This window comes from Leptidea sinapis, chromosome 25 (assembly GCF_905404315.1).
Source record: "Leptidea sinapis chromosome 25, ilLepSina1.1, whole genome shotgun sequence".
Lineage (NCBI taxonomy): Eukaryota > Metazoa > Arthropoda > Insecta > Lepidoptera > Pieridae > Leptidea > Leptidea sinapis.
This window is the reverse complement of record NC_066289.1, coordinates 8,922,464-8,938,313: the sequence shown is the minus strand read 5'-3', so window position 1 is coordinate 8,938,313 and position 15,850 is coordinate 8,922,464. Positions and strand designations below refer to the sequence as shown.

General features: G+C 34.5%; 2 protein-coding genes across 15 annotated transcripts in view; one reads left to right on the top strand and one right to left on the bottom strand.

The window, feature by feature from the left end:
* LOC126972010 (juvenile hormone esterase-like) overlaps positions 1–15,850 on the top strand; it is a 38,063-nt gene that overhangs the window by 4,656 nt on the left and 17,557 nt on the right. Inside the window, exons 1-2 of one of the 9 annotated variants that reach the window (XR_007731025.1) lie at positions 8,037–8,529; positions 9,490–9,778. The exons of 3 other annotated variants lie outside the window; for them this stretch is intronic. Coding sequence is in view for 3 of the 6 variants with exons in the window: in XM_050818549.1 (XP_050674506.1) it covers positions 3,697–3,886 (190 nt within the window). In the remaining 3 variants the exon portion in view is untranslated. Of the gene's footprint in view, positions 1–3,696; positions 3,985–8,036; positions 8,530–9,489; positions 9,779–13,834; positions 14,328–15,287; positions 15,577–15,850 lie in introns of those variants that run through there. 5 more of the 9 variants (XR_007731023.1, XM_050818554.1, XM_050818553.1 and 2 more) reach the window with 5 other exon arrangements.
* Positions 1–15,850, bottom strand: part of LOC126972008 (juvenile hormone esterase-like) — a 44,646-nt gene that overhangs the window by 12,021 nt on the left and 16,775 nt on the right. Inside the window, exons 1-2 of one of the 6 annotated variants that reach the window (XM_050818541.1) lie at positions 10,166–10,230; positions 4,120–4,371 (exon numbers count right to left, since the gene is read on the bottom strand). The exons of 3 other annotated variants lie outside the window; for them this stretch is intronic. Coding sequence is in view for 1 of the 3 variants with exons in the window: in XM_050818539.1 (XP_050674496.1) it covers positions 3,138–3,189 (52 nt within the window). In the remaining 2 variants the exon portion in view is untranslated. Of the gene's footprint in view, positions 1–3,137; positions 3,205–4,119; positions 4,372–10,165; positions 10,231–15,850 lie in introns of those variants that run through there. 2 more of the 6 variants (XM_050818543.1, XM_050818539.1) reach the window with 2 other exon arrangements.

Below are 15,850 nucleotides of genomic sequence, written 5' to 3'. Positions count from 1 at the left end.
CCGTAGCAGTTGGGAACTGAACTCTCGAAATTGTTGACGAGTATGTCTCCCTTGGACAGACAATATAGTTGGGCAGGTCCAATTTCCGGAAAGAGGTCACTCGTCGAATCCATCCCTGATGGGCAAAGTTCGGGAAGTTCTATAAAATCTTCTCGCTCCATATATCACATTGTCTAAAGACGAAGGTTTTTAACCAGTGTGTTGCCCTCCGGCACGCAGACGTAGTCGCTAACTATGGGACTGATGAGAAGCTCATAGTCGCTCAGAGGGCAATTGAGAGGGCTATGCTCGGAGTTTCCCTGTGAGATCGAATCAGAAATCAGGAGATCCGTAGGAAAACCAAAGTCACAGACATAGCCCAAATGATTGCGAAACTGAAGTGCTATTTCGACGGGCAGATGGCCGTTGGGGAAGTAAAGTCCTCGAATGGCGACCATGTTCCGGAAAACGTAGGGTTTGGTAGGCAATATTTAATTATTAAATAATTTCATTTAATTATTATAAATATTAAGTTTAAATTGAATATCAAATTAAGATTGAAATGTTAAATTTAGATTGTATCTACCAAAATATTTTCGATTAACTAGAACCACGACTTTCATTGAAACTATTGAAATTTCATCTGCAGTCCCTTTGAAAACGTGATCTGGAAAGGTCTAGAAACGTCGGGTTAGCTAAAATAATATTAAAAATGTAACTTTAACGCAAAATCTAATCTAAAACCTCAGTTACAATTACACGAGTTTTAATCCTTTAAAAAGTGTTTTATTTAAACAGAACCATGAACTTCTGAATTGAATATAAAATAAATCCAAAAACAGTGTATACGCGCGCTTTTAGTCTAAACCGGCTGCACATGCCTCGGGCATCCAATGCGTTCGGTGAAAGAACAACAGCTTACATAGTACCTAGACTGATTAATAAACTGCCACGTGACTTGACCGACTCGTTGACTGAGACTAATTTAAAACAGAATTTAAAAAAATACTTTTTAAGACTTGACTGACCACCGATCAACTTATCGTGCTTAACTATTAATTGTATCAAGTACTTTTACTTTTATTTGTATAATTATAATGTATAGCTAAGTGATTGTGAACTATTTTTTCTTTTATTAATTTAACTCTGTTGGTGTAGACTTAATTTAGCAATTGTACAAACCTCAGTGGATTTTATTGCTTTGAAACCGCAATGTAAAATTTGTTTTTTATTAATAAATATATAAAAAAAAAAGTTGCATGAGAAACCTTAATTGTGAAAACAAGACTCTACAAAAGTGTGTACTGTTTTATTCTTTTGATCTTATTTCTTCTCATACCCAGACAGGCAAAGAACATCACCAGATTTGCGTAGGGTTTTTCATTTAATATCTAAATAAGTAATTAATTTGGATGCATTTTAAAAAGTAAACATAGACAGGTATTTAAATTGATAAAATCTTACAGTAAATCCTGTATAGGCACCACTAATAAGAAACGATTGGAAATCAAATAAAGTCTACAAATTCAACGAACCAGATTCGACACATTTAATGGATACCGAAGATTGTTTATATTTGACAATATTTATGCCAATAACACGACCAATACAGCAATATCCTGTTCTTATTTGGTTCCACGAACATTCATCTTTCCATGGATCTGATTTCTTCATAGATGAAGAAGTAATTGTAGTAAGAGCTGGTTATAGAACAAGAATATTTGGTTTTTTGAATACGGATGATGATTTTGCTGAGGGGAATATGGGTGCAAAAGACATCATAACAGCTATCAAATGGGTTAAAAATAATATCAAGCTGTTTAATGGTGACCCTGAAAGAATTACAGCTGCCGGATCAGGAACAGCTGCAACAACAGTAGCATCAATATTAGTCTCTCCTATGGCAAAAAGCTTATGTTCAGGATTTATTGTTTTAAGTGGCAGTGCATTGTCTCCAAGCAATTATAATAAAGAACACTTAAAAGCAACTAATAAAGTTCTTAACAAACTGCAAAGTCAATACAAAACATTCAATATAAGATCGTTGTACGAAATCGTCAGTAATTGTACAACTGATAAATTGCTTTCAGTATCTCGAGGACTTTTCGACAGTACTGAAGTAAAAGATAATCAAAGACTGATTAATTCGTTCAGCTGCTCTCTTGAGATTACTTCCAAAGATCCATTCATGAGACAGCCACCTTTAGAATTGTATGAAACAAAATGCGTAAACAATATTCCAGTAATAATGGGTTATACAAATCTTGAATCATTGTTTAGGTTAAAAGGTATAGCCCACAATAGGAATCTCTTGAGTTATCTAAATTACAATTTCCAATACGTGCTACCGTTCGAAGGACAGACTTATGAATATGAATCGAAGAGCTATAAAAATATACAGCGACAAATAATGGGGTTCTATTTCTTGAATGGCACAATAACGGAGCGAAGTTTGAGGCGGTATGCAAAATATATTTCAGACATTCAAACGTACTCGTTGCTTCGTCAAGCGGTTTTACAATGCGGGATTTCAAGCTCTCCGGTATATTTGTATAGATTTGCGTTCAAGGGCTCCTTTAATATTGGCTGGCGAAACTCAGTACCCAATTTAAATTGGACAGGAGCGACTGAGAATGATGAAATATGTTATTTATTCAGATGTAAATCGCTTTACAGCGCCTATAGCGACGCCCAATCAAACGAAAAGGAGTTCATTGGGAAAATTGTTAAATTGTTTGCTAATTTTGTTAAGAAATGGTAAGAATATTTTTTTCCTTTAATATATATTTTTGTTTGTTACCACTGTAATTTTTGTAGTTTTTATTTATATTTTATCCTTCATCAAGGTGAGTAAACTCACTACAATTCATTCGCGTACTATGAGCGTAATTTCGTAGTGCTAGACCGGGACTTTACCGCGAACGAAGTGTAGTGAACACTTACCCTGATGAAGGACCTCCGAATGGAAAATTAATGAACATAAGTCCGTACCAACACCGTCGAATCAATAAAGCTGATTTAAATAAAAAGTTAGTATCTCACGAATCCTTATTTAAATCCTTAAAATTCAATATTTTGGAATCGACTACTCTCCCTAATAATATGATTGATGATAGGTGAGTCACAAATTAAAGTTGAAATATACAATAGGCACTTACAGACATCATGGACAAAATGTTGACATAGTTGCTTGAAAATTATTTGTATCATTACCCTATTTCTAAGATTAATATTGCTTTAATTGAGTATAATACGCAAAAAGGCTTAAAAATTCATATTTAAATAGTCCTAACAATTTTATCATTGGGGAATTAGAGGAACCAGACACGTCAGTATTTTTTTTCTATTATTCTTCTTTAAATTAGTTTTTAAATTAGCAAAGATTTTCGCCCGATTCGCTACTCAAATACTAGGTTGATATTTTAAACAGTTTTCAAGAAGGAGGATGCTCTCATTCCTATTTTTATTATTTAATCAAGTAATTCCTGAACTGATTTGAAATATTATTCTTTAAACTGAATACTTGTAAATTCACCAAAGCAAGTGATAAACTAATACACGGAGTACAAATAAATGAACTAAATTGTAAACAATAAGTTTAATACTTCGTTCTTATTTCAATATGACGAAAGAAACACAATAGTACTCTTTACAAATAGCTTTCCAATTCGCACGTGACTGGTTTTTAATTAATCCGTTCAAATTTTACACTTTCAGGAACCCTAGTCGTGACAAAGGAGGTTACGAGTTAGATAATCTGAAATGGGACCCTTTAAAATCTGACACAAACATAAGAGCAATGAACTTAGCACGAGAATTGAAGATGGTAACTGTTCCAGAAGGGAAAAGAATGCGATTTTGGGATCGACTTAGAAAGGAAATTAATGTTGCCAACAATTCAAAATGATATATTTATATTAATTGACAATAACTTGTAAAATCTATTTATCACTGATGAATGATTTGACAAACCTACCTACAGCTCTGTTGACATATACACCGACACTGGCCTGTTAGGGATTTATTCTCTTGAATTATTGTAGTATAATATCTGTTGTATAATTAATTTTAAGTTGAATATAGCTATTCTTGACTAAATTAACCTGGTTCCTTCTGTATATCCATCCCTCTCTTACCTACCTTTTCGTATACGACCGCCTCCGTCGCACCATTAGTTACACCATTGCTTATATTGTCTTTAAGCACACTTTTGCCATTCAGACACCAGGATGCGAATCATATGTTCTTGTGTATAGAACGTTTTTGTGCCGCTCTGTTTTTTGTGTTTTTCAACAATCCTGAGCTGCACTACAATGCAATGGCAGGGCATATCACATACGAATAGGCGAACGTCTCGTCTCATCAGTTTTTCTCAAAACAATGGTTAAAAACCTCAACACAGATAAAATTGAAATAAATAACCCGCAGCAAAATATTACAATTCTGCACATGCAAGCAAAAATTATATGAGCGTCAAACTACTTTTAGAGATCGTAGTGAAACTCTAATATATTCTTTACTCAATGCTCGTTTTAAATTGGGGAGATGATACTAAGCAGAGCATCCTACTAAGTACGTGGGTCTAGCCTATCAGATTAGTAAAAAAATTGATCTTCACAAATACTAAAACATTTTAAGATTGTGCCGACACTTTGTCGAATCAATTACTGGCTGCTGTTTTCCAGAACCGATACGACTTAGGGGCCAGCAAGAAAAGAGCATTTTTTTATATTTATGAAGATAAGGGACGAGACGAGCAGGACGTTCAGCTAATGGTAATCGATACGACCTGCCCATTACAATGTAGTGCCACTCAAGATTATTGAAAAACCCAAAAATTCTGAGCGGCAACTGCGCTCGTCACCTTGAGACATAAGTTGTCAAGTTTCATTTGCCCAGTGAAATTCACTAGAGTCTCGTGTCAGAGTTTGGCGAGTCAACATGTCCTGAGGATGCCTCGTATAGAGGCGAAACACAACGTGTCGGATTGTTTAAAGACAAATATTGGCGGAATTAACACTTAAGAAAACTTAAAACATTTGGATAGTTATTTTCGCAAAGTAAGGCCTACTTCAATAAATGTTACAGAATTAATATAATTCAAATGCAAAATAAACCGCATCTAAAAACAGAACAGAATCTATAAAACCCGCCAAGGTTACGAGTTGCGTTACAGTTCATAATATAAACATTCACGCTTTTAATTATTTCAATAATATTATCACAATTCAGTATTTGTATACATTAACGACAGCAATAATGTACGTTTTAACGTCATTCACCATTTCCATTATTCTCGAGTGTTGTAATTCGTTAAAGTTAAGTTATTATAATGACAGTATTTTAATTGGGAAACATTACGTAACAGTATTCAAAAGTAAACCGTACGTCGCGTTTTATAGAATACCGTATGCAGAGACACCGGTGAAGAAATTAAGATTTAAGGTGTCGTATGTATCTTGTTAACAATAAATTATCACCTTACTTCAAAACACGGACGAGTAAAAAAAGAAGGACTCTGCGCCGTGTTATTGGCAAGTGAAGCACCGTTATGCTAGTGTGTGTGCGCTTACGGGGGATACTAGTTACACAATTGCTTCTCCCTTAAATAATCATATGTGGCCACAAATACTTATGTAGTATCGTTTTTACACTTTTTCACAACGCACGACGGCATTTTTTTAAATATTTTATTGAGACTAAACTGATCTGTTACAGACGATGACAATTCTAATAATGGCCGCCTATCGGCCGATAGTTGTGTAAGTGTGTGCGTGGGGCTATGTATTTACACGTTATCGGCTTCTTTTGGTGCTACACTATTATTTAAGGTGACACGGAGTCCTTATTTTTTTACTAGTCCGTGGGCTTACAATTTGATTTTTTCGCCGATCGTTATTATGATTATTATAAGCCCTCAAATTTTATACAGCTTCAAAAGGAGTAAGTCTCAGAATGAACATGGACAAGACGAAGATCATCATGTCTAATGTCCATGATGCACCTAGTTCCGTAGCAGTTGGGAACTGAACTCTCGAAATTGTTGACGAGTATCTCCCTTGGACAGACAATATAGTTGGGCAGGTCCAATTTCGGGAAAGAGGTCACTCGTCGAATCCATCCCTGATGGGCAAAGTTCGGGAAGTTCTATAAAATCTTCTCGCTCCATATATCACATTGTCTAAAGACGAAAGTTTCTAACCAGTGTGTTGCCCTCCGGCACGCAGACGTAGTCGCTAACTATGGGACTGATGAGAAGCTCATAGTCGCTCAGAGGGTAATTGAGAGGGCTATGCTCGGAGTTTCCCTGTTAGATCGAATCAGAAATCAGGAGATCCGTAGGAGAACAAGTCACAGACATAGCCCAAATGATTGCGAAACTGAAGTGCTATTTCGACGGACAGATGGCCGTTGGGGCAGTAAAGTCCTCGAATGGCGACCATGTTCCGGAAAACGTAGGGTTTGGTAGGCAATATTTAATTATGAAATAATTTAATTTAATTATTATAAATATTAAATTTGAATTGAATATCAAATTAAGATTGAAATGTTAAATTTAGATTGTATCTACCAAAATATTTTCGGAAAAAGGAGAGCTCTTGTGAAGAACATACAAGAAACTCAACGTCCAGTCTTTTATATATCAATTAGTATTTTAACTCCTATTTTCGGGTTAAAAAGTACCCTTTATCATTTTTCGTACCATGTGTGTGCAAAATTTCAAAAGATATCAAAAATACTTGAAGGAGCTTTCACAAGATGTGGCCATTTCAATTTAACATTTTAGAACGCAAGTATTGATTCAGATTAACTAGAACCACGACTTTCATTGAAACTATTGAAAATTCATCTGCAGTCGCTTTGAAAACGTGATCTGGAAAGGTCTAGAAACGTCGGGTTAGCTAAAATAATATTAAAAATGTAACTTTAACGCAAAATCTAATTTAAAAACTCAGTTACAATTACGCGCGTCTTAATCCTTTAAAAAGTGTTTTATTTAAATAGAACCATGGACTTTGGAATTGAATATAAAATAAATCCAAAAACAGTTACATAAGAAACCTTAATTGTGAAAACAAGACTCTTCAAAAGTGTGTACTGTTTTATTCTTTTGATCTTATTTCTTCTCATACCCAGACAGGCAAAGAACATCACCAGATTTGCGTAGGGTTTTTCATTTAATATCTAAATAAGTAATTAATTTGGATGCATTTTAAAAAGTAAACATAGACAGGTATTTAAATTGATAAAATATTACAGTAAATTCTGTACAGGCACCACTAATAAGAAACGATTGGAAATCAAATAAAGTCTACAAATTCAACGAACCAGATTCGACACATTTAATGGATACCGAAGATTGTTTATATTTGACAATATTTATGCCAATAACACGACCAATACAGCAATATCCTGTTCTTATTTGGTTCCACGAACATTCATCTTTCCATGGATCTGATTTCTTCATAGATGAAGAAGTAATTGTAGTAAGAGCTGGTTATAGAACAAGAATATTTGGTTTTTTGAATACGGATGATGATTTTGCTGAGGGGAATATGGGTGCAAAAGACATCATAACAGCTATCAAATGGGTTAAAAATAATATCAAGCTGTTTAATGGTGACCCTGAAAGAATTACAGCTGCCGGATCAGGAACAGCTGCAACAACAGTAGCATCAATGTTAGTCTCTCCTATGGCAAAAGCTTATGTTCAGGATTTATTGTTTTAAGTGGCAGTGCATTGTCTCCAAGCAATTATAATAAAGAACACTTAAAAGCAACTAATAAAGTTCTTAACAAACTGCAAAGTCAATACAAAACATTCAATAGAAGATCGTTGTACGAAATCCTCAGTAATTGTACAACTGATAAATTGCTTTCAGTATCTCGAGGACTTTTCGACAGTACTGAAGTAAGAGATAATCAAAGACTGATTAATTCGTTCAGCTGCTCTCTTGAGATTACTTCCAAAGATCCATTCATGAGACAGCCACCTTTAGAATTGTATGAAACAAAATGCGTAAACAATATTCCAGCAATACTGGGTTATACAAATCTTGAATCATTGTTTAGGTTAAAAGGTATAGCCCACAATAGGAATCTCTTGAGTTATCTAAATTACAATTTCCAATACGTGCTACCGTTCGAAGGACAGACTTATGAATATGAATCGAAGAGCTATAAAAATATACAGCGACAAATAATGGGGTTCTATTTCTTGAATGGCACAATAACGGAGCGAAGTTTGAGGCGGTATGCAAAATATATTTCAGACATTCAAACGTACTCGTTGCTTCGTCAAGCGGTTTTACAATGCGGGATTTCAAGCTCTCCGGTATATTTGTATAGATTTGCGTTCAAGGGCTCCTTCAATATTGGCTGGCGAAACTCAGTACCCAATTTAAATTGGACAGGAGCGACTGAGAATGATGAAATATGTTATTTATTCAGATGTAAATCGCTTTACAGCGCCTATAGCGACGCCCAATCAAACGAAAAGGAGTTCATTGGGAAAATTGTTGAATTGTTTGCTAATTTTGTTAAGAATGGGTAAGAATATTTTTTTCCTTTAATATATATTTTTGTTTGTTACCACTGTAATTTTTGTAGTTTTTATTTATATTTTATCCTTCATCAAGGTGAGTCAACTCACTACAATTCATTCGCGTACTATGAGCGTAATTTCGTAGTGCTAGACCGGGACTTTACCGCGAACGAAGTGTAGTGAACACTTACCCTGATGAAGGACCTCCGAATGGAAAATTAATGAACATAAGTCCGTACCAACACCGACGAATCAATAAAGCTGATTTAAATAAAAAGTTAGTATCTCACGAATCCTTATTTAAATCCTTAAAATTCAATATTTTGGAATCGACTACTCTCCCTGATAATATGATTGATGATAGGTGAGTCACAAATTAAAGTTGAAATATACAATAGGCACTTACAGACATCATGGACAAAATGTTGACATAGTTGCTTGAAAATTATTTGTATCATTACCCTATTTCTAAGATTAATATTGCTTTAATTGAGTATAATACGCAAAAAGGCTTAAAAATTCATATTTAAATAGTCCTAACAATTTTATCATTGGGGAATTAGAGGAACCAGACACGTCAGTATTTTTTTTCTATTATTCTTCTTTAAATTAGTTTTTAAATTAGCAAAGATTTTCGCCCAATTCGCTATTCAAATACTAGGTTGATATTTTAAACAGTTTTCAAGAAGGAGGATGCTCTCATTCCTATTTTTATTATTTTATCAAGTAATTCCTGAACTGATTTGAAATATTATTCTTTAAACTGAATACTTGTTAATTCACCAAAGCAAGTGATAAACTAATACACGGAGTACAAATAAATGAACTAAATTGTAAACAATAAGTTTAATACTTCGTTCTTATTTCAATATGACGAAAGAAACACAATAGTACTCTTTACAAATAGCTTTCCAATTCGCACGTGACTGGTTTTTAAGTAATCCGTTCAAATTTTACACTTTCAGGAACCCTAGTCGTGACAAAGGAGGTTACGAGTTAGATAATCTGAAATGGGACCCTTTAAAAATCTGACACAAACATAAGAGCAATGAACTTAGCACGAGAAATGAAGATGGTAACTGTTCCAGAAGAGAAAAGAATGCGATTTTGGGATCGACTTAGAAAGGAAATTAATGTTGCCAACAATTCAAAATGATATATTTATATTAATTGACAATAACTTGTAAAATCTATTTATCACTGATGAATGATTTGACAAACCTACCTACAGCTCTGTTGACATATACACCGACACTGGCCTGTTAGGGATTTATTCTCTTGAATTATTGTAGTATAATATCTGTTGTATAATTAATTTTAAGTTGAATATAGCTATTCTTGACTAAATTAACCTGGTTGCTTCTGTATATCCATCCCTCTCTTACCTACCTTTTCGTATACGACCGCCTCCGTCGCACCATTAGTTACACCATTGCTTATATTGTCTTTAAGCACACTTTTGCCATTCAGACACCAGGATGCGAATCATATGTTCTTGTGTATAGAACGTTTTTGTGCCGCTCTGTTTTTTGTGTTTTTCAACAATCCTGAGCTGCACTACAATGCAATGGCAGGACATATCACATACGAATAGGCGAACGTCTCGTCTCATCAGTTTTTCTCAAAACAATGGTTAAAAACCTCAACACAGATAGAATTGAAATAAACAGCCCGGAGCAAAATATTACAATTCTGCACATGCAAGCAAAAATTATATGAGCGTCAAACTACTTTTAGAGATCGTAGTGAAACTCTAATATATTCTTTACTCAATGCTCGTTTTAAATTGGGGAGATGATACTAAGCAGAGCATCCTACTAAGTACGTGGGTCTAGCCTATCAGATTAGTAAAAAAATTGATCTTCACAAATACTAAAACATTTTAAGATTGTGCCGACACTTTGTCGAATCAATTACTGGCTGCTGTTTTCCAGAACCGATACGACTTAGGGGCCAGCAAGAAAAGAGCATTTTTTTATATTTATGAAGATAAGGGACGAGACGAGCAGGACGTTCAGCTAATGGTAATCGATACGACCTGCTCATTACAATGTAGTACCACTCAGGATTATTGAAAAACCCAAAAATTCTGAGCGGCAACTGCGCTCGTCACCTTGAGACATAAGTTGTCAAGTTTCATTTGCCCAGTGAAATTCACTAGAGTCTCGTGTCAGAGTTTGGCGAGTCAACGTGTCCTGAGGATGCCTCGTATAGAGGCGAAACACAACGTGTCGAATTGTTTAAAGACAAATATTGGCGGAATTAACACTTAAGAAAACTTAAAACATTTGGATAGTTATGGATTTCCGCAAAGTAAGGCCTACTTCAATAAATGTTACAGAATTAATATAATTCAAATGCAAAATAAACCGCATCTAAAAACAGAACAGAATCTATAAAACCCGCCAAGGTTACGAGTTGCGTTGCAGTTCATAATATAAACATTCACGCTTTTAATTATTTCAATAAAATTATCACAATTCAGTAAGTGTATACATTAACGACAGCAATAATGTACGTTTTAACGTCATTCACCATTTCCATTATTCTCGAGTGTTGTAATTCGTTAAAGTTAAGTTATTATAATGACAGTATTTTAATTGGGAAACATTACGTAACAGTATTCAAAAGTAAACCGTACGTCGCGTTTTATAGAATACCGTATGCAGAGACACCGGTGAAGAAATTAAGATTTAAGGTGTCGTATGTATCTTGTTAACAATAAATTATCACCTTACTTCAAAACACGGACGAGTAAAAAAAGAAGGACTCTGCGCCGTGTTATTGGCAAGTGAAGCACCGTTATGCTAGTGTGTGTGCGCTTACGGGGGATACTAGTTACACAATTGCTTCTCCCTTAAATAATCATATGTGGCCACAAATACTTATGTAGTATCGTTTTTACACTTTTTCACAACGCACGACGGCATTTTTTTAAATATTTTATTGAGACTAAACTGATCTGTTACAGACGATGACAATTCTAATAATGGCCGCCTATCGGCCGATAGTTGTGTAAGTGTGTGCGTGGGGCTATGTATTTACACGTTATCGGCTTCTTTTGGTGCTACACTATTATTTAAGGTGACACGGAGTCCTTATTTTTTTACTAGTCCGTGGGCTTACAATTTGATTTTTTCGCCGATCGTTATTATGATTATTATAAGCCCTCAAATTTTATACAGCTTCAAAAGGAGTAAGTCTCAAAATGAACATGGACAAGACGAAGATCATCATGTCTAATGTCCATGATGCACCTAGTTCCGTAGCAGTTGGGAACTGAACTCTCGAAATTGTTGACGAGTATCTCCCTTGGACAGACAATATAGTTGGGCAGGTCCAATTTCGGGAAAGAGGTCACTCGTCGAATCCATCCCTGATGGGCAAAGTTCGGGAAGTTCTATAAAATCTTCTCGCTCCATATATCACATTGTCTAAAGACGAAAGTTTCTAACCAGTGTGTTGCCCTCCGGCACGCAGACGTAGTCGCTAACTATGGGACTGATGAGAAGCTCATAGTCGCTCAGAGGGTAATTGAGAGGGCTATGCTCGGAGTTTCCCTGTTAGATCGAATCAGAAATCAGGAGATCCATAGGAGAACAAGTCACAGACATAGCCCAAATGATTGCGAAACTGAAGTGCTATTTCGACGGACAGATGGCCGTTGGGGCAGTAAAGTCCTCGAATGGCGACCATGTTCCGGAAAACGTAGGGTTTGGTAGGCAATATTTAATTATGAAATAATTTAATTTAATTATTATAAATATTAAATTTGAATTGAATATCAAATTAAGATTGAAATGTTAAATTTAGATTGTATCTACCAAAATATTTTCGGAAAAAGGAGAGCTCTTGTGAAGAACATACAAGAAACTCAACGTCCAGTCTTTTATATATCAATTAGTATTTTAACTCCTATTTTCGGGTTAAAAAGTACCCTTTATCATTTTTCGTACCATGTGTGTGCAAAATTTCAAAAGATATCAAAAATACTTGAAGGAGCTTTCACAAGATGTGGCCATTTCAATTTAACATTTTAGAACGCAAGTATTGATTCAGATTAACTAGAACCACGACTTTCATTGAAACTATTGAAAATTCATCTGCAGTCGCTTTGAAAACGTGATCTGGAAAGGTCTAGAAACGTCGGGTTAGCTAAAATAATATTAAAAATGTAACTTTAACGCAAAATCTAATTTAAAAACTCAGTTACAATTACGCGCGTCTTAATCCTTTAAAAAGTGTTTTATTTAAATAGAACCATGGACTTTGGAATTGAATATAAAATAAATCCAAAAACAGTTACATAAGAAACCTTAATTGTGAAAACAAGACTCTTCAAAAGTGTGTACTGTTTTATTCTTTTGATCTTATTTCTTCTCATACCCAGACAGGCAAAGAACATCACCAGATTTGCGTAGGGTTTTTCATTTAATATCTAAATAAGTAATTAATTTGGATGCATTTTAAAAAGTAAACATAGACAGGTATTTAAATTGATAAAATATTACAGTAAATTCTGTACAGGCACCACTAATAAGAAACGATTGGAAATCAAATAAAGTCTACAAATTCAACGAACCAGATTCGACACATTTAATGGATACCGAAGATTGTTTATATTTGACAATATTTATGCCAATAACACGACCAATACAGCAATATCCTGTTCTTATTTGGTTCCACGAACATTCATCTTTCCATGGATCTGATTTCTTCATAGATGAAGAAGTAATTGTAGTAAGAGCTGGTTATAGAACAAGAATATTTGGTTTTTTGAATACGGATGATGATTTTGCTGAGGGGAATATGGGTGCAAAAGACATCATAACAGCTATCAAATGGGTTAAAAATAATATCAAGCTGTTTAATGGTGACCCTGAAAGAATTACAGCTGCCGGATCAGGAACAGCTGCAACAACAGTAGCATCAATGTTAGTCTCTCCTATGGCAAAAGCTTATGTTCAGGATTTATTGTTTTAAGTGGCAGTGCATTGTCTCCAAGCAATTATAATAAAGAACACTTAAAAGCAACTAATAAAGTTCTTAACAAACTGCAAAGTCAATACAAAACATTCAATAGAAGATCGTTGTACGAAATCCTCAGTAATTGTACAACTGATAAATTGCTTTCAGTATCTCGAGGACTTTTCGACAGTACTGAAGTAAGAGATAATCAAAGACTGATTAATTCGTTCAGCTGCTCTCTTGAGATTACTTCCAAAGATCCATTCATGAGACAGCCACCTTTAGAATTGTATGAAACAAAATGCGTAAACAATATTCCAGCAATACTGGGTTATACAAATCTTGAATCATTGTTTAGGTTAAAAGGTATAGCCCACAATAGGAATCTCTTGAGTTATCTAAATTACAATTTCCAATACGTGCTACCGTTCGAAGGACAGACTTATGAATATGAATCGAAGAGCTATAAAAATATACAGCGACAAATAATGGGGTTCTATTTCTTGAATGGCACAATAACGGAGCGAAGTTTGAGGCGGTATGCAAAATATATTTCAGACATTCAAACGTACTCGTTGCTTCGTCAAGCGGTTTTACAATGCGGGATTTCAAGCTCTCCGGTATATTTGTATAGATTTGCGTTCAAGGGCTCCTTCAATATTGGCTGGCGAAACTCAGTACCCAATTTAAATTGGACAGGAGCGACTGAGAATGATGAAATATGTTATTTATTCAGATGTAAATCGCTTTACAGCGCCTATAGCGACGCCCAATCAAACGAAAAGGAGTTCATTGGGAAAATTGTTGAATTGTTTGCTAATTTTGTTAAGAATGGGTAAGAATATTTTTTTCCTTTAATATATATTTTTGTTTGTTACCACTGTAATTTTTGTAGTTTTTATTTATATTTTATCCTTCATCAAGGTGAGTCAACTCACTACAATTCATTCGCGTACTATGAGCGTAATTTCGTAGTGCTAGACCGGGACTTTACCGCGAACGAAGTGTAGTGAACACTTACCCTGATGAAGGACCTCCGAATGGAAAATTAATGAACATAAGTCCGTACCAACACCGACGAATCAATAAAGCTGATTTAAATAAAAAGTTAGTATCTCACGAATCCTTATTTAAATCCTTAAAATTCAATATTTTGGAATCGACTACTCTCCCTGATAATATGATTGATGATAGGTGAGTCACAAATTAAAGTTGAAATATACAATAGGCACTTACAGACATCATGGACAAAATGTTGACATAGTTGCTTGAAAATTATTTGTATCATTACCCTATTTCTAAGATTAATATTGCTTTAATTGAGTATAATACGCAAAAAGGCTTAAAAATTCATATTTAAATAGTCCTAACAATTTTATCATTGGGGAATTAGAGGAACCAGACACGTCAGTATTTTTTTTCTATTATTCTTCTTTAAATTAGTTTTTAAATTAGCAAAGATTTTCGCCCAATTCGCTATTCAAATACTAGGTTGATATTTTAAACAGTTTTCAAGAAGGAGGATGCTCTCATTCCTATTTTTATTATTTTATCAAGTAATTCCTGAACTGATTTGAAATATTATTCTTTAAACTGAATACTTGTTAATTCACCAAAGCAAGTGATAAACTAATACACGGAGTACAAATAAATGAACTAAATTGTAAACAATAAGTTTAATACTTCGTTCTTATTTCAATATGACGAAAGAAACACAATAGTACTCTTTACAAATAGCTTTCCAATTCGCACGTGACTGGTTTTTAAGTAATCCGTTCAAATTTTACACTTTCAGGAACCCTAGTCGTGACAAAGGAGGTTACGAGTTAGATAATCTGAAATGGGACCCTTTAAAAATCTGACACAAACATAAGAGCAATGAACTTAGCACGAGAAATGAAGATGGTAACTGTTCCAGAAGAGAAAAGAATGCGATTTTGGGATCGACTTAGAAAGGAAATTAATGTTGCCAACAATTCAAAATGATATATTTATATTAATTGACAATAACTTGTAAAATCTATTTATCACTGATGAATGATTTGACAAACCTACCTACAGCTCTGTTGACATATACACCGACACTGGCCTGTTAGGGATTTATTCTCTTGAATTATTGTAGTATAATATCTGTTGTATAATTAATTTTAAGTTGAATATAGCTATTCTTGACTAAATTAACCTGGTTGCTTCTGTATATCCATCCCTCTCTTACCTACCTTTTCGTATACGACCGCCTCCGTCGCACCATTAGTTACACCATTGCTTATATTGTCTTTAAGCACACTTTTGCCATTCAGACACCAGGATGCGAATCATATGTTCTTGTGTATAGAACGTTTTTGTGCCGCTCTGTTT